The sequence below is a fragment of the Madurella fahalii genome (genome assembly GCF_045866475.1).
Source record: "Madurella fahalii IFM 68171 DNA, scaffold_5, whole genome shotgun sequence".
In the NCBI taxonomy this organism is placed as follows: Eukaryota; Fungi; Ascomycota; class Sordariomycetes; order Sordariales; genus Madurella; species Madurella fahalii.
Window position 1 is genome coordinate 3,821,320 of NW_027263975.1, and position 21,797 is coordinate 3,843,116.

Here is a 21,797-nt window from a genome sequence, read left to right on the forward strand (position 1 = left end):
GTTGAGCCGTTTGGGGGGTGGGCCTTCTCAATTTCTTGTCAGTGCAGCCTCGTTCAGCTGTTGAAGGAACTCACCGGCGAATTTGGAGGAGCCGGCGGGGGAGGAGCTGGCGGATCCGACTTCTTGTCTGGGCTTCCGTTTGTACCCATGTTTCCGTTGCTATCCATGGTCACCAGGAAAACCGTGCGGTTTTGGAGATAATAATCCTACACCCACGTCCTCGTAGGAAGGTGGGCAAGCTGCGTTATGTAAACCTGAGCGCGGCAGTGTGGTCCGTAAGCGATGTTCCTGGACAATTATGGGGAAGTCTGGGGACATTGGTCTGTCTCCCGGAAACAGATCCTCTTACCTAAACTTTTTGCTGTATAATAGATTGGGCGAGTGGGTGTGCGTCTGGACGACTAGCACTTGTGGATCGATAGGCAAGTTGACGTCGATGAACCTTGCTGGTTAAGCCGCGAAGTGACTTTTGGGGCGGAATCTCAGCGATCAAAGACAGAACGATTGTTGTTAGACTGTACTGATGATCCTTGTTGAGGCTTGGGGTGATTGCGAGCAGAGGTGGTGAGATGGATAGGCCTGTGACAGGTCAGTCTACATCCTTGTGAAGTCTTGGGCCACCACCCTACCTCGCTCTAGGAGACGGGATACTCTTACCTGGAGAGCGATGATACGGGCTGATGTCCCGAGGGTCGGGGGTCGCAACGCTGTTCTTCGAGGCAGTTATATCTGCCGAGTAGCTGTTGAAGAGGGATTAGACCTGTGGGACGGGCGATATTTTAGTTGGCGCTCTGAAAGGCTCAGGCAATTTGCGGACCTTCACCTGGGGGACTAGGTCCTCCGAAGAACAACGGGTGGGTGGTTGTGATGGGTCTTTTTAACAACGGTCGCAGAACTAGGCACAAAACTCCGAATCGGTAATATCAGCCTGTTTAATGCATTCACACCATAGGAGGTAGGCTAGAGTGCTGGTGGCGGTGGTGTTGGTGATGGGTGGATTCTTGATGGGAAATGGAGCATTCTTATACCCGCTGACTGGTGAGCTTAGATACGAACTGGTCAGGCGACTGAGGGGGTTGTGCGGACGCTCCCCAGCTAAACTCCGTCCCTTGGATGCTTTGCCTTTGATCCCCAATGTCACTTTGCCGTTGACAATTCGTAACACACCTTCTCCCGGCGTTCCCTCGCCGATCATGTAGGACAAGCAGGCACTTTCACGTTGCCAATACACCAGGGCGAAGCCATTGACCACTAAAACGTCGTGAGGACTTCAGCCAGCCCCCTATCCGGCAACCGAAACTGGCTGGGCGCATATGTGGACAGGGATCGCAGCGCAATACAGATTTTTGTGCCTTTATCGTGGAGCGATCTCCGCGAACCAACGTGCATGATAAACATCTTGACGTGATGGTCTGCTTTCACTCCTGCGACAGGAACATCGGCGTGAGTAGCCAGGGGTTAGAACCGAAGTCCCGAACCCTTAAACTTGACCTACAGGGATGGAAGCCAGTTGTCTTCTAAAGCATTATGCCATCTGGCGTAGCTACACGGTGGGTTTGCCACGAGGTAAAGTGCTCCTATTCCTTAGATATACATCCCAGTTGATGGAAATGGCAAGCCTGAAGGACAAGGTGCCCTGAAAGACGGCTGTGCACAAATAAGTGTACATTTGGGCCCAGGTAATGAGGCAGCTCCTGTTATCTGTGCATGATGGCGTCGCCGTTGATGTAGGTCAAGCTCGATCCGGTGCCGCGAGCAGGGTTGTCCAGTCCCGGTAGCCTCACTTCTTTGCAGCTGATTTTTTTTCTGCTGACGTCCCTGCAGACTTAACCTTCCCTGCAGGCTTAACCTTCCTTGCAGGCTTAACCTTCCCTGCAGGCTTAACCTTCCCTGCAGGCTTAACCTTCCTTGCAGGCTTAACCTTCCCTGCAGGCTTAACCTTCCCTGCAGGCTTAACCTTCCTTGCAGGCTTAACCTTCCCTGCAGGCTTTCCCCCCAACCTTCCTTGCATCCCCCTTGGCAGCTACAACCGAAACCTTCTTCCGGCCGTGGCTAAATGTGCGAGAACCCCGCATACTCTTCCCGTCGCCCGGCCGATAATTATCCGGTCGAGGTGCGATGTGGGGTCCATATTGGGCAGTTTCTGCCCAAAAGAGTTTTCGCCTCACGGCCTTCCGCGATTGTAAGAATCTCTAAGCTGCTCATGCTCTTGAAAGCTTCACGATGCCTAGTATTTTACTTGAACACTCCCATCTAAGCACGAGTTGTCAAATTCTCCTCCGACCTACAGCGCCTACGTCCATCGCCTCGTTTTTTGTCTATTCGAGACAGCCCGCCGTGAATCGGCTACAAAAAAACCAATGGTTCGTCTCTACCCCGCAATTGAGGTCTGTGCTGACGTCTGTCAGACATTTCGCAAAGAGACGCTCACTAAAAGCGACGAGTTCTTCAACGACGTTAAGGAGGGCCCTCGTAGGGTTGAAGGATCGGGCCAGAGAGTCTACTGGAAACAATGCACCATTTTGGAATACGGCACGGATGGGATAACTGTAATCGAAAGACATCCTATATGTGATGGGGAGGCGACGGTGGAAAGGGGTACCAAGTTGTATTTCGGAGAGGGAAAGGTGAAGGAAGAATAGGTAGATGACTAGGTATTGTACAGCTCCCCTTTGATCCCAGCCCCTTGCCATAACCCGAGTGACAAACAAATCTGAGCACCCTGGTTTGCCTGATGACGAATGAGTACCGATACGGCCCTAGCCCTATTCGCTTGCAGTTTGATGTCTTCTCGAGATACAGGGCTCGTTTCGATCGCGTCCTGTAGCTCGGGTCCAAAGAATGGAATTTCCGCAAATGGACAGCCCCGAATGATGAGATCCGGATTCGGAAGCACATGAGCACCTCCACCAGGCATGCGAATGTATCGGAGCCCCTCTGTTGTTTCTACTCGCACACCGAACAACTTTCCAACAACCCATTCCACTTGATTTTCCGCGATCTCTATGGTCATTTGACACCCGATCCTGTCAGCATATTCAGTTCTCGGGAATGACATCGCAATGGCTGCTACTAGCCCATTCGCATCCTTAGGGTCAGGCACTCGCTTAACTATGTCGGAGAAATCTGGCGGAAAAACGTGCAAGGCACCGAGAGATACGTTGACGAGAACCTGCTGGAAGTCGGCGGGGTACCTGGGGAAATCACCAATGCTCCCTTGGATGGGGTGGTGGTCTCCGCTTTCCGATGTGGCAGAATTGTTGTCTGCTGTGCCTAAGCGGTATCAGCAAAGTGATATTAAGCGCTCAGCAGCTCACTCACGTTGTCTTTTGTTGGATTGTTGAGACACATCTGGGTTTATACGCCCCTTCAATTCCTCGACCTTGGCCTCGATGCTGGGACCAATCCCGCCTGCCACCGCCGCTGCTAGCGATTTCAGGTACTCAGGAGGTTGTGTTCCAAGGTTGGCAACCAAATCGCGGCAGGCAGCTTTGCCAGCAAATTTCTCTTTTTTTTCGGCACCACGTTTCGCGCAAATGTACGCTAGCCAAACTCCGAACCCAGCTTCCAATAACGTTTTCTCCACTGAGTTCGGTACGGCTTGTTGAGCGTTTTTCCACAAATTGTTCAATCCTTTCGGGCCACGTTCCAAACCACTCAGCTGTTTGAGAAGGAATGAGACCTGGTCCGATAATTGCCCACTTTCTGTAGTGTTAGCTTGTTCCATCTGATGCGGGTCAAGAAATTAAGTGGAGAGGAGGAGCCAGGTATGAAGGCCGGGTTTGAAGTTTGAAGGCAAGTTGAAGGCAGGTTGAAGGCAGGTTGAAGGCAGGTTGAAGGCAGGTTGAAGGCAGGTTGAAGGCAGGTTGAAGGCAGGTTGAAGGCAGGTTGAAGGCAGTCTTAAGCAGGTTGTGGAAGCCGGTTGGGACGCTTGGCTTGACACGTGTCCCGTCGGGCCAATGTTCGTCCGTACTTCTGGCGCTTTCCCGGTTCGGACTGGCACCCGGCGAGCATCCGTGGTGTCAACCAATTTTGCGTTCATTCTCCACAGAAAGCTTAATGCTTATCCCCCCGCACTTGTGGTTCGTACTGTGATTTGATTGGACTAAACAAGTCCGTTAACAATCAACATTCACAATTTCACATCAGTTGTGCAAAATTTCTACAGTTTTGTCCTGGGCATTTGCAGCGATCACCTCTGCGGCCACCTGGTCTGCACCGAGTACACGTGTCTTCGTTCAAGCAACAATTTGCCTGGCGTCGCCCTTTCCCTTAATCGTTTCGCTGCAGCGATCATCTCTGCGGCCACCGGGGTCTGTGACAACAACACATTATGCTCGGGCAAGAATGCACCATCGCTGAATGGCACGCAGCCTTGTTGTATGGCCCATACTGTTGGCAGAGCCTCATCCGAGGGTCGGCATCGGCAAGTAGACGGACCAACAGCTAAGACATGAAGGGCAGAGGAGCGGAGGCTAATCCACCCCGGGAGAAATTCTGGAAAGTACCCGGTGTGTTGCTAGTCTCAAAAGGTTCCTCCCACCACACCTGCGCACATCCGACCAATTTGGTAGTCTGCCAGAGTTGTGGATCCGCTTGACGCTTATTTATTCCTTCTCGGCCGCCTACACTTCTCTTCCTGGCTTCATCGCTTCTCTGCTGCCTTCCAGAGCTTCCCAAGCAAACGACTACATTCCGAATTACTGTGTTACTTGCCGTACTCCCAAGACAACATGAACACCGAGTTTGAGAGAGCGGCTTTGGAGGGGCAGTTCCTGAGGGAGGCGGCCGCCTTATCCCAAATGACACTTTGGCACCAGGTCCGGAGTCGCTGTCAAGAGTCGATGATTACGAAGTTTGGTTTCGTGATCGAACCTATTGACATGTATGAAGACTCTCTAGCCAGGCTGCGCTAAGATAGCCTTCAAGGACTGGACCCGTCGAATCAACTCATCACCGACATTGAGGCACTGTTGAGCGCCACTGGCGGGTAACATTTCCCCCTTCAATCGTACAACAATCTAACAACAACTAGGAAAAGTCCATATCGATCCGACCCCCGAGCAATGGGCGGCGCTGACTGCTTTTTTCGCGAACGAAGGGGTGACCTTGTCAGCAATCCCCTGTTCTAAGTGGAAGATCATACCCCTTCAGTCCAAAACGCTCTTCGCCACCGTGATGCAAACCGTGGGGGGCATGTTGGACCTATCAAGTCCAAAGCAATATACAAATGCTATTGCAAGTGCCTGGACCTCTGCACGCGTAGATAGTCAACTTTCCCGAGACCTTGTGTACAATTGTAGCAGAGCATAGGGACACCTTCTTGGGTCAGAGCCTACTTTTGGGAGCATCGGGTAGCAGACGGCGTCCCCGGATGGAACCGAAGTTGGGTCTTGGCCTTGATGGCGTCTGATTATAAAACCAGCCACTAGGGTCGCGATACCACGACCGGGCATTCCGCCGAAATCTAGAAAATCAAATTACGTATCAACTATGAAACATTTTGCATGCTGCTGCTTCGTAGCGCCGCTCAGAGCCCGTCCTCCCGAGCAAGAGCCAGATGAAGACGATGTTACACCACGTATTGCCAAGTCAATACAGTCTTCGCCCGAAATTAGGACCGCAAAGTGCGGTCGCTTCTTCAAGTCCCGGCAGGTTTATATACAAAGATCACGAGCACCATCCCCGGCGTCGACTAAGTGTTCAAGGTCTAGAAACTCAAATGAACCGGAAAGCTGAGCATGACGTGTCTCCCGATTCCAGGGCTGATTCTTACGGCCACGGCCCTACTTATCTAGACAATAGTTATTAGACAAGCTATAAGAGGTGGCACTGTATCTAGGGCCAATACCAAAGAGATCCAACTTAGAATATCTTACACGAGGACATGATGCGAGCAGGCTAGTTATGAACAGATGATTCAGAAATAGGGAAATAGCTGTAACGTTAGACAAGGTCTTGTATTTCAGGACACGTACAAAGGACTCGGCGATTTGTCCGGTAAAACGTTGTTAAGTAGCTCTGTAGACTATATTGAGATTCATGATAGAAACGGTTAAGGCCTTGCCTAAATGTTTCGTATATAGCGATTGAACAGCCGTTGCTTAATAATATAAAAAACCGTTATGTTTGTGAAACCTGCCCCCGGCCCAGAAAGGCTTACTACTGTATCGGGCCCCTTAATTAGGGAACTGTACTTGCTCGTATTGAGTTGCGTTGAGATCGCTGTGCTCTCTTAGTTCCTCCCCATAACTATGATGAATAGACTTCTCCGGCGGTATGTACCCCTTTGGGAAAAAGTCTTTAGTGTGAGCCATGCTGTTCGGGAGCAAAGCGCGGCTAGACTGTGACCGTCCGAGCACTTGAAAATGCTGTATCGGGGACCAAATCCACGGATAAGCGGAGCGGAGTAAGACGTCTCGGGTTTTACGTCTTTGGATTCTAGCGCGAATAGGGGTGATAAATGGCTCGGATACCGTGCAAAGATCGTCTAATGTAATCCGCAAGTCCCAACTCAGCAGATCCAGTAGCTGGATCTCCATGAGATTGACCTCTCTCAAGCTGAAGCCTAGGCCTTGTCTCTTTGAACTAACGACATCAAGCGTAGCCCAATACTTGTTCGCGAACGAATTGTCATGGAGATACTTCGCTGCTAGAATGATTGAAGCTAGGAAGATGCGATGGTTCGTATCATAGCGGCCCGTAGCCAGCGGCGGCAGTCGAGACTTGAGTCTGCCCAGGTACACATGTGCCCCCATTAACGTCATAACCCTCGTATCAGAGGCCCGGATCAGATGTTCGATGAAGCTACCCAAGCATGGAAGCAAGGACACGTCGTAGGGTAGTGTTCGAGGTAATCCCTTGCAGCTGCCGGGGTCGGCCTGTAGAAGCTGTGTTGCCGGTTGGTTACAGTGGGTAACTGTCGATGCGAAATTGGCAACGTATGTTATCATTTCTTGGTTAATGGGTTGGCAGGCAAAGGCGCAAAGCGCAGGCGCATCAAGCTCTCTGCTCATTACCCCCGAGGTGGGAAGTCCGTGAGCTGGCGTCGGCCCTGTAAGGTAACGATGGGTGCATGAACGATAGGGTAGTTCGAGAGAAGCAGCCTTCAAGAAAGTTATGTGGATCTATATCCATCTATCTATACTGTACAAAATTCACGGGACGTTGTTCGTTGGTACAATGAGCTTACGACGTTGGGTATTTTCATATGCGTGATCTGTTGTGGCCCGGCAGGTTCTGTTTCAGTCATGAACCCAAAACTGGTACCCCGTCTACTAGGCTTTAGCGAAGACGGGCCCCAAAATGGACCATGGTAAGACCCGAATTGAATGGGTGCGGAATTGTCACCGGGGGCAAGTTTTGGTCCATTAGTTTGCAGTTTCTTAAACCTGGTTTTGAGACGACGCAAAGGTATAAATAGTTGACTACCGTATCTATCAACGAGCTGTACGTTAGCATAATCATCAATCAATCAATTCTTCACATTCTTGCTTATCCATCGAAACATCTACAGCATGGCAGCCCCAAAAAAGGCCGCTGGCAAAGCCCAGAGAAACAAGAAGTTAATACAAAACAGGTTGCTGCGAGCAGAAAAGGAGGGACAGAAAGACCAGATTGCCAGACTGGAGGAGGCACTCAAGCAAAAAGATGAGGAGTTGGCGGCATTGACTGCTGAGGAATTGCAGGCTATGGATATCGATAACGACGAAGGACAAGACAATTCGGACGAGAATAAAGACGATGACACGACAAGGAACGAAGGACAGGGGGGCGAGGAAGTCGTGATCAAGAAGGAAGAGGATGAAGAAAGCACGACGGGGAAGGTGGAAGAGAAAGAAAAGGCAAAGGTAGGAGCGGAGCAAAACAACAAGGCTAGCGACGAAGCGTTGTTCGTAGGCGATGGCCCCGACGTTGACTCCGACTCCGACTCCGATTCAGCGGCGTTCTTTGACGAGGAAAACCACAAGGCACTGTTCACTTTCCCTGGGACCCAGCCCGCGAAGGACGCCAAGACTGTTGGCTGGACCAGCGGCAGATCAACCGATTTCATCAACATGCACGGGAAGAAGAGCGCTGCAAGGTATCGTATCGAGCGGTCTGCATATCCGGCAGAATACGAGGACAACCTGCCAGCAGAAGAAAAAGTGTCCAACCCAAAGAATAGATACGGTGACGAGCGGTTGGATAACGGCAAGTTCAAGTATACGAAACGTCACATCCGTGGAATCTTTGGGGTGGCGTGGAAGAGCGCGGGTACACGCACCTCTCGTAACGATCTGGATGACATCAATCCCGATCTGGTAAACAACTGGAGGAATACTATTACTTATGTCTTGATTGCTTGGCAAATTGGGGAGAGCATCCAGAAGAGCTGGGAGCCGCGAAGCTGTCTGCGAGACAGGTGGGGCAAGAAAGATGCTGACCTCGCAATCTATGAAGCCGCGGTGGAAGCCGAGGACAGATACATGGAAGCTAAAACCGGTAATCGTCCGGCTAAGAGTCGGTCGCCGTCTGCTGGTCTTGCCGAAAGCCATATCCGGAAGCATCGCGAGAAGTCTCTGGGTGTCGGCCGATCGTCGCCATCTCGGTCAACTCGCGCGAAGTCGTCCAAATCTCCTCAATCCAAGACAAAGAGTTTGGACGAGCTCAAAGATCAATTTCTCGCAAACTATTTTGAGCTGCTAGGCGTTGAAGACTTTGCAGACCTCTCTAGAGACGAAAAGCGAGATTGCATTGCGGCTTGGGAGGAGGAAAAGTTGGCCGCTGCTGCTGCGTGATAGGTGTGAGAATCTCTAAGTTGGTTTCCGAATAAGCTTGTCGATAGTCATTTGATTTACTTGTCTTATGAAGGAGGGACTAACCACTCGTTTTTCTTGTTCGCTTTCCTTTATTGGGGTGTTTCCTTTTGCGCGTAGCTCTATTGTTTGCAAAGAGCAGGACCCCTAGAATAGTTTAGTTTAGCCCTAACGTTATACAGATACATTTTATACATTATACTCAGCAAATCTATTATTGTGGTAGAAGTCCCACGGATCCAGTCGTGCGTCCATGAACCGTCCGATGGACTTGACGAACAGGCTGCATGAGAGGACTAGCAAAGATAAGCGCTTGGGAAACCGATAACTGTTAACCACCCCTAGCCACCTGTCTTTGTAGCGTCCCCACGTCCCCTTAATCAGGATCAGTATACCTTACCACGGAGTTTTCTAGCAAGAATATCATCAGAGGTAAGTCTTACATGCAGGCAGATCCATGGCACAGATTCAGGCCGGCCTTGAATTGCACCGAGGGCTCTGCTAGGGTGTCTAAGAATGGGTGTCCAAGAATGGGTGTCCAAGAATGGGCCAATTTGGCCCTGGAAATTTGCCAAGTTAGACAGATGCGCAGATCAGCTCAGATTTGCTCCGATTTGGCCCATTTTTTTTTTTTTTTTTTTTGGCAAATCTGCGACCGCACTTGGGAGATCCGTTTGATCTGTATCTACGAAATCTGGCTTGTGCGGAGCGCCCATCAGCCGGCACGGACCAACCGGCAACCGAACCCGGTTACCCCACCTGATAACAGAAGGCCGAGGCGCGAAGTGAGCGACATGTCGCGTCGGGCACGCCACGTCAGGCGAGAGCAAAAAGTGCGAGCCAGGTGCCTTGAGGCGCATCGAGGCCGGCCTGTCCATCGATCGCATCCGTACGGAATCAACGGGGCTACCTCGAAGCTCCTTCACGTCCCGTCCGACCCCAACGAGCGGGCTTGGTCCTACAGCCCCTGTCCTTCGCCCAAGGTCTGGCATTGTCCTCCATCCTCTCAACGCTTCCGAAAGCGCCTCGCACGACCGACCCCAAATCGGGGCGATCTTGCATATGTTCACAGTCCCTGAGTGTCTTCTCGGGCGTGTTCTCGCCATGCTGCAGTCCTGGGTAATCAGCGCGTGGTCATTCGTCTCGGACCTGCTCAATCGCCGCTCGGCAGCACCCCACGATGTCGAGCAGCAAGACTCGCCTAAGGTCAGCACCAGATAACTTAGATCCGGTGGCTTATATAGCGCCGCTAATTAAAAACATGACAGACCCTTCTACAACGTTCATCCCCGCAACCCCCGCGATCTCATACAATTGAACATGCTGCCTGGTTCCTGGAGTTCCCGCGGCGATGCTATGACGACGAGTACGAGAGGGGAACAGAACCTCCAGGTCATAGCCTACAGCTGGTGGCAATCAGGCATGACCTTCATCGCTGGCATGTTCGTGTCGTCCTCGAACACAGGCTTGGAGACGCTTCTGGACTGCCGGCACGGAAAAAGGCCCTGGTGGATCTTTGCCATGCCATTGATTTCAACTCCTTGCCACTGTTGGACGACACAGTCACAGAGTTTTCCATCAGCGCAAACAGGAACAACACGGCCATGCGACTTGTTCATTCCCACCTTCCGAACGGCCACCCATTTGCTACAAAGTCCGACGGCTTCTGGGTTAACGCACGAGAAGACCCAGCCCGGTTTCGATATCCCTCCTATACTGGTACTGGCACGCGCCAGATTGACTTGTCAGAAGTCTATCCGATTGATCAAATTAGCCCGGCGGTCTTCACTGCCCGAATCAAGTCTGAAGGGGAGCAAACATATATACTGAAGCAAGTAGAGCGGTTGTTGTATATGCCCCAGGATAGTCAAGCACTGGAGAAGGAACTACAGGTCCTCGAAGAAGTAGGTGGCCAGGGCAATATCATACGACTCATCGCCGCCGTTGTCTCAAGAAACCCCTACGGTACAACAATCGACCCCCAGCAGGAGGCACCTCGTGTGTTGCGGGGAATTCTCCTAGAGCACCATCCCGGTGGGACCCTTACCGAGGCCTTGCACGTCGAAAGGGGGATCCAATCCCTGATCCTCTGCACGGGTGTCTGCACCGGCCACATGATGTTGCCTTCACTCCGCCATATCATGCAAAAGCGGTAGACGCCCATGTAAGCTGAATCTGCCCTGATGTCTACCTGCATCCGGAGTCTACTAACTCCGCTTGGCATCCTCTTGTCAACGGGCGGACGCTTGCCCATGACCATCATGGTCACAGCTCCTCGTATTGAATGCCTCCATTCCCCTAGACTCCATGACTGAGGCTGCCATAAAGGCATGGTGGCAAAGCCGTCACGGGGGGTTCAAAACCCTTCCGCTGACCTCGAGGACATCCAGGGGTGCCTTTGAAAATGCCTTACTTGACAAGTCGATCCTCTTGAATCCGTCGCCTGGCCATGTCCATTCTAATGCAGAGCCACCCCTTAGCGAGCCATGCCTAGCCCACATTGAGCTGCTCAAGTACCGCTCCACACACACCCAGGGCCTGGAAGGCTGATGGGTTTCCTCCAAGAGGCAGGGCCGCTTTGCCACAGCCCAACGTCTGTGGTGCAGCAAGTGTCACCCCTGAGCGGCGACAGCATCATGTGGACCAGTTAGTTTCAGCCAGGCAGTGAGGCTTCAGAGTTTGCTGAGGGAGCCAACACCTACATCAAAGTATTTAGACCTGGCCTTCTTTCTGCACCTGTCATTTCCTTTCCTCTCTTTCTCCTCTCATCGTCGTCCTCCTTTCATTGTTGTCTCATCACCGATCTCCCCACCATCATTTCCCTCTCACCTACCTTCCTCTTATCGTCTCTCTTCATTGTTTTATGATGGCTACAGAGCTTCTCACCCAGTCCGACCAGTGTCACTCGGATCAGCCCACCCCAGAATACTCACTTCCGAGCAATTCTGACAATACCCCTCGGGAAGCGAACTATTCTGATCAGGTCACCAACCACACCGACAGCCATGACCCCACTGCAGTAGACCACTCGCTACTAATGGATGTTGAAGATGCCTGTAATGGGTCTCGGGCCTTTGATCCGGCTGCTTTTGATTCCCCCCAATACGCCAACGATGGTTCCACTGTGGCAGACTCACTAACTCAGCCATGCGCTTCTCCTGGAGAAAACGGTGTTACGCCAGACTGTGGACGCGAGAGCAGTATCGAGGTTCTCACAGGTATATCAGCCCAAACTAAAGTTAACCATTGTGAGTCTCAAGCTGCTAAACGTTTGTAGCTGAGGATATTCAGCATTACATTACCTATATCGATGAACTCCTCACCGCTGCCGACTTGGAAAGAGTAACTTCTAGGGAGATTCGGCAGGGTTTAGAGAAAAAGTTGGGTCGAAACTTATGCGGTCAAAAGGTGAGCATCTTCAGGCAGGGGAGCAATCCCACAATCCCCCTGTATATTCGTCCCTGTACTAGCTTAGCTAACCAACTACAGAAACCGGTTAAAAATTTGATTCAAGAACGGTTTCAAGCGCTTCAAAAAGGGTCCCTAGCCGGAAGCGGCGTCGAGCGAGGCTATCCGTCACCAGCGCATGGCTCTTCTCATAGCGACCAGCACGCTAGGGGGGAGGACGCGGCTAGCGAGATCGATAATACTCCGAAAGCAGCGAAGCCCCAAACCGTCATCATCGATCTGACCGACATTCTCGGGGATGACGAGCCCGTGCGTAGCCCTCCTCCCGGCAAGTCCCCCCAGTCTCCCGGAAACAAACGCAAACGCAACGATTCGGCATCCAAATCGAATGCGCAGAGCGATCGAGATGACGGGCGCGACTCTGGGCCTCCAATCAAACGAAGGCGCCCAGCAGGTCACGGACCATCACTGAACATGTACAAGAGCGGCCGTGTTCTGCTTGTTCTCGAAGAGGTAGAGCTAAGGGTTTCTAACGGCGGACAGGCGTCATACACCTGGGACAAAAGTCTCTGCGCCTGGACTGGTACCCTAGGAGTATACAAAATCGGAAGGTCTGACAACCTTGGTTTCGTAGTCTCCGGGAAGGTCCGGCCAATTGGTATTGACGCCATGCCGGTCTACATTGCCCCAACAGTCGGCAATCAGTGCGAGAATGTGGTTCAAGGAGCTGACATTGATGGAAAGACTTGGGAAGTCAGCTTAGGAGAGTTCTGCGACATGCTCGTTGACCCACACGCACGAAGGTATATCGGACATATTTCTGGTCGAAGGGGAAGCGTATGTGGAGCGGTACAAGGCTTGAGAAGCTCGATGTAGGCTAGGCCTATGGCGGCAACTGGTGTGGATTGGTTGGCTGTAGTGGAACGCTGCAATGTAGTACGGCGAGATAACAGACCTAACTCGCAGGGAGAACCATGGCGGACTGGAACCTAAAGTTGGAGTTTTGCCGGAGCCGGATCAATCTGCCACCAGGGCCTTGAATTGGTCAGTTTTTTGAACCATTTGATTTGGGCAATGCTCCGTTTGACTTAATTGATTGCAATCCGTTTGACTTATGCAGGGCGTTGCTGTGAGGTTTCAGGGGGATCCAGGTGTTGGAAAATTGGGTAATCTCGGGACCCTGGAGCAGACAAGTGCGCCAGAGGACAAGAGTGCTCAGGGGGTCTTGGCACGCAGTTATTTTTCAGGGTCTGGGAAAGCTCGAACTTAGTTGGAAGAAGAGAACCATTTTAAAAGGAGGAATTACAATGATCACGGCCTTCAATTGGCAACTTCCGGATATCTATAACATCTATCGTAAGCTCCCATAAAGTGTGATAACCGTGGAATCGTGGCTGTTGGTTTTCCAACACCAGGATCTGGGTCGCTCTGCGACTCGGCCAAAGACCCATTCCCGGGTGTTGAAAGGACCAACGGCTTGAGAGGGTTCAAATTGATTGATTGGCTAGAACAGTCTGTCTGGGCGTAACCGTGTATCTAGTGGTCTTTGCTCATTATTTGCATATATTGCCAATGCCAACGAACAAGCGAAAGCGAACACCAGGAAAATAGATAAGCAATGCTTTAGTTATCAACTTTGACTTATCCATCTTCAAACATGTATTAGAGCGTGCTACAGTAACGTGACGTGTATGTACTGTAGTTTAATGCAACCTTGATATCACTTCTCTAAGCCCCAGAATCCAGCCAGGCCCCGAAAACCGCCCGCGCTTCAGCCCAGATCTTGGCCCATTCAGCAACTGGTTTGGCCAAAACTGGGCCACCCGGTGGGCAGGCACGGACCAACCGGCAGCTGAACCCGGTTACCCCACCTCGAGCCCTCCCGTAGGGTTAGGGTTGGGGTTGGGGTGTTAGGACCCACCTGGGAGCCAATCGGCCAAGGGTCCAAGTCAGAGGGGCACCGGGCCCCGAGGGGAATGACGTCATGGCGCGGGGCCTGCCCCGAGGGACAAATGCCCGGTTGCCTTGGCGAAAGGGGCGCAAGGCCAGCACGGATAGTTTCTATATCTAGGGACCGCAGTGCGCTCCAGTGGGTTCCTCACGCAAGCAATACTGTTCATAGTCTCATAATTCATTTTTTTCGTCTGCTATCACTGTCGGAGTCCTAGTCAGAGCACCCGTTGGGACAGTATCCACGGCCGTGTCGGGCTTGCTTGCAACCTCTGTCCAACACCCTCTAGACGCGCTGATCACCAGATCAAGCTATAGCTAGGCCGAAAGTAGGGTACGATTTCATGACAGGCCGTCATTGCACTGGGCTTGGGACTTTCACGTCTCTTCCAATGCATCATCACCACGTCGGAAGAGGTTCCAGAATGCCTCACACTAGCGGGCTGAGCGACACCGTCTCTGTCACAAGTGAACCCTCCTCCCTTGCCATGATCGCATCCGCTGCAGGAAACAGTGCGTTCTCGATACTCCGCCGGGCTCGAAGCGTTACCGACTAGCTCCGCGACGTCGATCAGGTCCGCGTAGAAGACTTACCGCTAGAGGTTAGCGCCTGGAAGAAGGTTATCATTGGCACAGAGAATTCGTGCTCCAGGCACCACAAAGTGTCCTCAGGATTCCGGTCGATTACCCGTGACTAGCCGCTGACCCTGACGAAGGCGGACTCTTCGCCAATATCCTCCTCAAATGTCCAAACGAGACGATCGTAACCATAGCTTTGCTCAGCGAAAAAGGTGATTTCAGCTAACTTATGGTTCAGCCAATATTTTCCGCCGAGGCCCGCCTTGTGTACCAACTCCATTGGCCTTGCAAATGACATGGTGAGCTTGTTGGAAGTACTTCCCCGTTTGACCCTGAGAGGATACTGGACACCCTGGTAGCGTAGCTGCAGATGAACTCCAGTCTCATCCGCCACAATTTCGAGAAAGATATTCTCAGTAAACGCGTATTTCCCTATGCATTTCCCGTACAGATCAACGGCGGCGAACTGGCTTTCGTAATTCTTGAACTCCCTCCGGTATATCTCAACCTCGACCATGTACCGCGCGGCGCAGTGTTCGCTGTTCACGTGGACCTTCTCCAGAAGGATCTCAACACCCTCTTTGCTTCGCTCCAGAGTACAAACTGTCCGCCAGCGTGAGCGCCATCATATTCGCACCGTCGACGAGGAAGCTCCTTGCGGAGCACAGAACCACCACAGCCAAGCCCAAGGCGGGGATAATGAAGACGAACGAGGTAGCCCCGACCATGTTACCACCGTGGAACCGCGCCAGTTGTTGATCCTTACTAGGATTTCCTTGAAAGAACGGCCACAAGTCCTTTTTGTCCCGGAGTCCCGCGATGCCGAGGTCCGCGACAGCTTGTAGTCGCCCGTAGTTCTCGCCGTCAGCGCCAGGAGCTCGCTGGCTTTGGTCCCATGGCAGATTGACAGGATTCCAACCACCCGCATAGGCGTACGTTGGGTCTCGGACCATATCTATAATATGATCCTCAACGGCGAGAACCCCGGCTTCGAATTTAGCCAATTTTCCGTTCTGCCTTTCGCCTTTGGTGATCAGTGCCATGCAAGCGCCGAACAGCGTGCACAGTTCAGAAGCCGTAGATCGTATTCCAGTAGCTGCTCCGATATAGGTGGCGGTGTCACTGCACCTGGAAAGCTGGACAGGCTGAGGAACAGCAACTTGGTTGCTATTCTTAACTCTCTCCAGAAATCTCTCATGGACGGCAGCCGAATCCTCGTCGTCCCCTAGAAGATCGCTAAACCCTTGCTCCTTGATTAGGACGCAATTTGAATCCGCAATGTTGCCGTCTGGCTTTCGGCAGCTCATGTCCGCGGTTGACCGAGCCATTCCCAATGGATCAAAGATCTCGGTGTGAACCAGCTGGGTCCAACGCATTCCGCTGGGCCTGAGGATCGCGTCGATGATCATTGCCAGCATCGCATAGCAGAGGTTATTGTAATTGCGCGTACAGCGGAAATCAGACGCTTCACTGTATTTCTGATTAAGAGGGAGATGCTGATAAAGTTCAAGGATCGCACATCCGTCCTGGATGCCGATGCTGCCGTCGGGTCCCTCCCATAGGCGGTCGCACCTGTAAAACTCGGAGCGGTGGTCAAGGAGGTCGCGCACCCGTAGAGGAGCGCCGTTGCGGTGGTTGCATTTCGCACAGAGCCGAAGGAAGCTCCCCACTGGGGCGTCAAGCTCGATTTTCCCGGACGAGACCAGAATGCCGACCGCAATGGCTAAAATAGGTTTCGTCATCGAGGAGATCAGATAGAGAGTGTCTTTGTTTGGCATAGTGGTCCCCGTGCCCAGCCCAAGGTAGTCCGCCCTGCCGTCCTTCAGGATGCCCAGGGACGCGCTCCCGTTGCCGAATCTCCCAAGGAGCCTCTCGAATGCAGGCTTACAGGTCGGCAGAAGGTCTTTAGGATCCATGATTGTAATTTCTTGAACGATGAGCAGCTGTTCTAGGAAAGGACGCCGGTATGTGAGGGAATTTACAAATATGCATGCGGTTGTTATGGTGGCGACGCTGGTGAAAGAGGACATTCCCCCGCCGCTGTGGGTTATGTAGGAGGTGTCTCCAACGTCTTTTAGACCCATTGCGCCACCATCTTTGGGGAGTATGTGCTCCCAGCCGAGACAGGACTGGGTGGCTACAATTATCACATCATCGGGTCGCTGGAGACCTTGGGCCACGTCCTTACATTGGCACACCCGCCGAAATCAATGCAAGTCATTGTCTCCTCTCCCCTCGAGCGTTTCTCCAATACAGCGTGCAGTTCGGCTGGGGAGGTTAGATAAGTGTATTTGTAAGATTACCTAACAATACTTCAATATACTTGAGAGATTGTCGGCCTCAATTCGTAAGGGTGCCGTTCACGATGAACGATGGTAAGCCGCCCACCAGTTAGCAGACAGATGTCACCCGTCAGCCATCACGAACACCCCAGACACCCCGATCAGCAGTGTTTGCTTGCTGTAATAAACGAACGCAGGTTTCCCGTAGACACATCATAGCCTTCAGATCCAGCTTCTCCTCCTCGCCGGGCACCTGGATAGAGAACGTATCGACTGTATTAAACCCCAGCGAGCTGTACAGCGTGGAGCCCATGGGACTGGCCATAACTGATATGCGCTCGAGGCGGTCCTTGAGAACAACTCTCATGCCCCACCGGCAAAGCGACGACCCATGGCCGCGACACCGAAACTTGGGCAGAGTGGCAAGGATCTGGAGGTGGATCTGGTCGTTGCCCATGTCTCCAAAGTATTGATTATAGGCCTGTACTTGGCGCTCCCAGAAGGCGTTGAAATGCTCGTGGTTAGCGTCCTTACGAGTGCTACCTCCGTGCTCCTCGACCCATTTAAAGGCTGCTAGCTGTTAGCTAAAAGCTCCATACAACAGCTAGACTGGCAACAAGGTGGGAAACTTACGGTCCCGGCTCTCGTTACTGGGATTTCTTCTGTAGACGGCGAAGGACACGATCGATTTTTTTCCGTTGCCAGGCTCGAGGCTGACCTCCCTGACCACCACGACCCAGTCATCATATGTAGGATCCAAGAAGCGCTCGATTAGCATCCTTGTGAATTTGTAATGGTCTTCAGGGTACTGATGACGCCCTGGAAATCGGTAGTCCCACTGGGGATCATCAGGCATCGCCCTGATAAACACATCGGTAACGGAATCGACGTCGGAAAGCCCACCCAGCCGAGGTTCCATTGCATTGACCTGAAGGCAATAATAGAGCTAACAAGGTGCAGCAAAGGAGATTGACATACAAGGGTAGAGCAACGGAGAGCCGAGTGCTTGCAAGTCGGCTTTTTATCATTGCACTGTCTGCTGAGTCAGTTACCCCTATTTGGCGATACCCTGCACATTCCGCTTTATTATATAACGCTAGTCCGAAACAAGAAGCGCGGCAAGTCAATCGGGACGATTGCTACCACCCAGCCGCCCCTAATTAGTTTGCACATCACCCGGGTTGCTAGGACAATGGGGGTTGGTTGCGATTCCGGCGTGGGCTTGAACCAAGGCGTGTGCTTTCCCGCTCCCAGACTGGCCACGCTCTTTCTCTACGCCAAATCCTTTGTACATCACCGTAAAAGAAGGGAGCTAAAGAGGCAATTGGCGATGCCTCGAACCCCAGCTCGACCAGCCGCTGGGTATACACCCATATAAATAATATAACGTTAATGATTTTCCCCCTCTTTCCCCGGCTACCGCAGCGTTTTGTTTAACTAGTTCGAATTCTTCTTCTTGCACTTGTCGTGGTGGCCATTCCTGGCTGTCGTCCGGGTAAACTCGGCGCCGCAGTTGGGACAAATCGCTTTCGTCGCCTGCCCTGATTTTTCACGTTGGTGTCGGAGAAGGTTGCTGAAGGTTGAGAACTGGCGGCCGTTGCATCCGTGCTCCCAGCACTGCGGTTTGGGTCGACTGTGCACCACTCTGACCTGCCTATTCGCATCCTGCGAACCTGGGATGACCGGAGGAGAGACCTGATACATTCCCATGTCCGGGTCTGGCACGGCTGGCCTGCTGCTGAGTTCGAGGTTAGTCTATCCGTCTTGCCTTGGAGTGTGCGCTCGCCGCGGCTTCTGAAGTGACACTTACTCATAGTGCGATGGCAGGCTTGCGGCCGTGGTTGTTGGGTAGACGTAGTCGGGCATGTAGAACTGCGGCGGGTAAGGGTTCGTGAACGTTTTTGGCTGGTTATGGTCCGGAAGCTGGGGTAAATATGGCGGTAAGCACTGAAACGCCGACGGCTCAGCGAGCATCGTGACCCGGGACGGCGCGGTCGTGTATATGGGCATGCTCGAGGCGGCAGTCGTCATGTCAGCTAGTGTAGTAGGCGAATAGATTGAAAAGGACGCTCTGTCTGTTCTCTGACCGCGGGCCTGCAGTTTGGAATTGTGCCGGGCTTGGCCTCGTCGCCGTTTTTGCTCCCGCTGCTCGGCGGTGAGGTTACTCCTACGGGGGCTTGCAGTGACTGATCGCGATCCGCTAGGGGGAGTAAGGCTGGCATCCCACCTGTAGTGGCCGAGATGTGGCGGCAGGAAATCACTCTCAAATTCCATCACTGCCGGAGAGGAGCAAGGAACCTGAGCGGCAACCGGGATGCCCTAAGTACGATAAACTTGAAAATCGACGGGAAAAAGGATCAAAGAAGCCTCGCCTTGGGAAGAATGCTAGACAGATGAAGATATATTTCAGGCGTGGCAAGTTAAGCAGGGCACCAACAACACATAGAGGAGGAGGGGACATGGAAGGAGACGGGCAGACAGACGGGCAGACAAGAAAAGAAGCTCCGCGGAGGGCTTTAAATGTACTTCAACCGCCAGCCAAGCTGAGTTTTGCCGGAAAAACTGCTGGTTTGCCTGCATGTGACAAACCCGACGACGCTCTTCTTTGACCTGTCAGTTGTTAGAAGTGACCCAAGAACTTGTAAGCAAGACTGATTGCAAAGAATGGTCCCTATCTACATGGTATGTAGCACTGTAGGGACCAAGAGCAAGCAAAAAGAGCCCAGTCACGCCCAATAACGGTCGAAGGGAGTATGCCCTCGTCTTTGTCCCGGGCCGCTGGCTTGCCAGTTGCCCGTCTCAGGACTACTAACAGCCCCAATTCTAGCTGGTATGTGCGGGTAGGCACTCACATCCATGAGCTGTCTCCACCGGGGTATCAAACTGGAATACCCCCAACCGCAACAACGAGAATAGGTTCCGCGAGGAGATCAGATAAAGATAACTCCTAAAGCGCTTCTACCGCCTTGTATGGCCACATTTGGGGAGCCCATAGGAAAGTTCGGCAACGGGAACGCTTCCAATCTTTACATATACAAAAAAAAAGGAAAATGGGATACGCCTTCAACTCAATCATTTGAATTCCATTGACATCGTGATTCTTGACGTCAAATCCATCTGCGCAGTGGTTCCAACAGATTCCAACCCACCGTCCTGGGCGCTGGTTTATGAAGCCTGGCTTCTCAGATTTATGGGTCTCCTGCTGTCCAAACACCCATTTGCGTCGTGCTTGTGAGAAGATATCATCACGCGACGTGTCTGCGAGCTCAGTGCATAGCTCGCGTCTGGCATGTCTGGACCAGCCGGCGTTGTCATGGTCTCGTGGGGCGCCGGCTTCTCTTGCAGACGGAACTGATTGTGCTCGTCACCACCTGCCCGGCTGCCCCAGGATGTCTAATCTTCTTTGTTAGCAACTTTCGCCACCAAAGTGACTGCTAGAGTGTATGAGTCCCACCTGCTTGAGCGTAAAGAGCGCGTAAAGCTTGATCAAGCCGTGGAAGTAGCCAAAGATGATGGACACGGGAAGGAAGACAATGTCGCGGGGATTCTTGCGGAATAGCCCCACGAGCTTCACGACCTTGGCGAAGCAAAACATAAAGACCAATTCACCCCCCAAAAGCGCGTATCGGACCCTCGGCGCCCAGTCCGCCGCTCCCCACCAACATGAGAGAAGTAAGAGGGGGTCCGTAATGAATGCCAAGGAGGTGAAGGTAGCGAGATGTAGGGCGTATGTGCACCATGGCTGCTGACTGTTTGCGTGGGTTAGTTAGGAACGGCCGCATCGGATGGGGTCCAACGCGCGTAAGCACATATCTCTCATGTACGAGGCTGGTCCAGTTGCTCCTCCAGTTGCTTCTCGCCCAACGACAGCACTGGTAGAGAAACTTGACGTTCGTCTCAAGCGTCGTCTCGATCTCACACTCGGGGTTATACTGAACCCAGGTCTTCCACTGGTGCGCCACCAACCACCTAGTTATGAAATTATCGTCGTCCGCGTTGAGGATGTAATTGCCCCACTTCTCATTTTTAAATCCGTCTAGGAAGTCGTAGCTCTTGAGGATCTCGGTCCGGTAGGCACCAGTTCTCCCGGACATACAAGAGGTTCCTCCGTCAATATTGTGGGTGGCAGAGATCTCAAAGTTTCGTCGCTCAATGTAGGCGGCACCAAGCCAGTTGAATATGCGCGTCATGGGATCGCCGTCCACACGCTTCACCCTTTGGCAAGTCCCAACGCCCCCCATCTTGTCATCCTCGAATGGCGCAAGTAGCCAAGGCATCAGGGTTGGTGGCCATTCTACGTCGTCATCCGCCAGAGCCGTTATTGCAGTCTGGATGTGTTTTTCTTCCAACGCCCGGCACATCTGAAGCCGCTTGTTTGCCTTGCCCACGTAGAGGGTTACGATTGTCGTGTCGTCGCTAGGCCGCAGAGTTGCTACCATCTTCTCCAGGGCATAGTATCTTCCTGCGGTAGTCACAAGGATCAACTTCGCAGGATTGCAAGCCAGGATGCTTTGAAGCGAGCCCCTCAGTTCCGGGAAGTCGTTATGGATCGTAGGAATAACAACGGTGACATCCTTCGACGTGTATTTAGGCTCTTGTTTCGGGGACACCGAATTATACCTCCAGTAGCTGATGCAGTGAACTATAAGCCGCAGGTACCGGTAAAGACTAGAAGGCCGTTAGCCAGCAGATATCATAGAATGACATATAGGACCATGCTGTACCAGAGACCCAAGTGGAAAATCAGCCAGACATTTTCTAAAAGAAGAGATTCCGGCAT

The 21,797-nt window shown here is 52.4% G+C and overlaps 6 protein-coding genes across 6 annotated transcripts; 2 read left to right on the forward strand and 4 right to left on the reverse strand.

Annotated features, from left to right (window-relative positions):
* Nucleotides 1–7,517: 7,517 nt before the first annotated feature.
* On the forward strand, nucleotides 7,518–8,780 carry MFIFM68171_09729 (Chromo domain-containing protein; the record flags this gene model as incomplete). Its single annotated transcript, XM_071065148.1, has 1 exon — nucleotides 7,518–8,780. One exon carries the CDS (start codon nucleotides 7,518–7,520, stop codon nucleotides 8,778–8,780), a length of 1,263 nt encoding a protein of 420 aa, XP_070921249.1.
* A 1,080-nt stretch (nucleotides 8,781–9,860) lies between these two features.
* Nucleotides 9,861–10,954, forward strand: MFIFM68171_09730 (uncharacterized protein; the record flags this gene model as incomplete). The annotated part of the gene is made up of 2 exons (XM_071065149.1): nucleotides 9,861–10,004; nucleotides 10,067–10,954. 2 exons carry the CDS (start codon nucleotides 9,861–9,863, stop codon nucleotides 10,952–10,954), a joined length of 1,032 nt encoding a protein of 343 aa, XP_070921250.1.
* A 3,896-nt stretch (nucleotides 10,955–14,850) lies between these two features.
* Nucleotides 14,851–16,651, reverse strand: MFIFM68171_09731 (uncharacterized protein; the record flags this gene model as incomplete). Its single annotated transcript, XM_071065150.1, has 2 exons — nucleotides 14,851–15,314; nucleotides 15,373–16,651. The coding sequence occupies 2 exons, from the start codon at nucleotides 16,649–16,651 to the stop codon at nucleotides 14,851–14,853; spliced, it is 1,743 nt and encodes a 580-aa protein (XP_070921251.1).
* A 496-nt stretch (nucleotides 16,652–17,147) lies between these two features.
* On the reverse strand, nucleotides 17,148–17,936 carry MFIFM68171_09732 (uncharacterized protein; the record flags this gene model as incomplete). Its single annotated transcript, XM_071065151.1, has 2 exons — nucleotides 17,148–17,587; nucleotides 17,651–17,936. 2 exons carry the CDS (start codon nucleotides 17,934–17,936, stop codon nucleotides 17,148–17,150), a joined length of 726 nt encoding a protein of 241 aa, XP_070921252.1.
* Nucleotides 17,937–18,454: 518 nt separating this feature from the next.
* MFIFM68171_09733 (uncharacterized protein) lies at nucleotides 18,455–19,048 on the reverse strand (the record flags this gene model as incomplete). The annotated part of the gene is made up of 2 exons (XM_071065152.1): nucleotides 18,455–18,752; nucleotides 18,828–19,048. The coding sequence occupies 2 exons, from the start codon at nucleotides 19,046–19,048 to the stop codon at nucleotides 18,455–18,457; spliced, it is 519 nt and encodes a 172-aa protein (XP_070921253.1).
* Nucleotides 19,049–20,182: 1,134 nt separating this feature from the next.
* GT2_2 (Type 2 glycosyltransferase) lies at nucleotides 20,183–21,797 on the reverse strand (the record flags this gene model as incomplete). The annotated part of the gene is made up of 4 exons (XM_071065153.1): nucleotides 20,183–20,410; nucleotides 20,472–20,766; nucleotides 20,819–21,685; nucleotides 21,742–21,797. 4 exons carry the CDS (start codon nucleotides 21,795–21,797, stop codon nucleotides 20,183–20,185), a joined length of 1,446 nt encoding a protein of 481 aa, XP_070921254.1.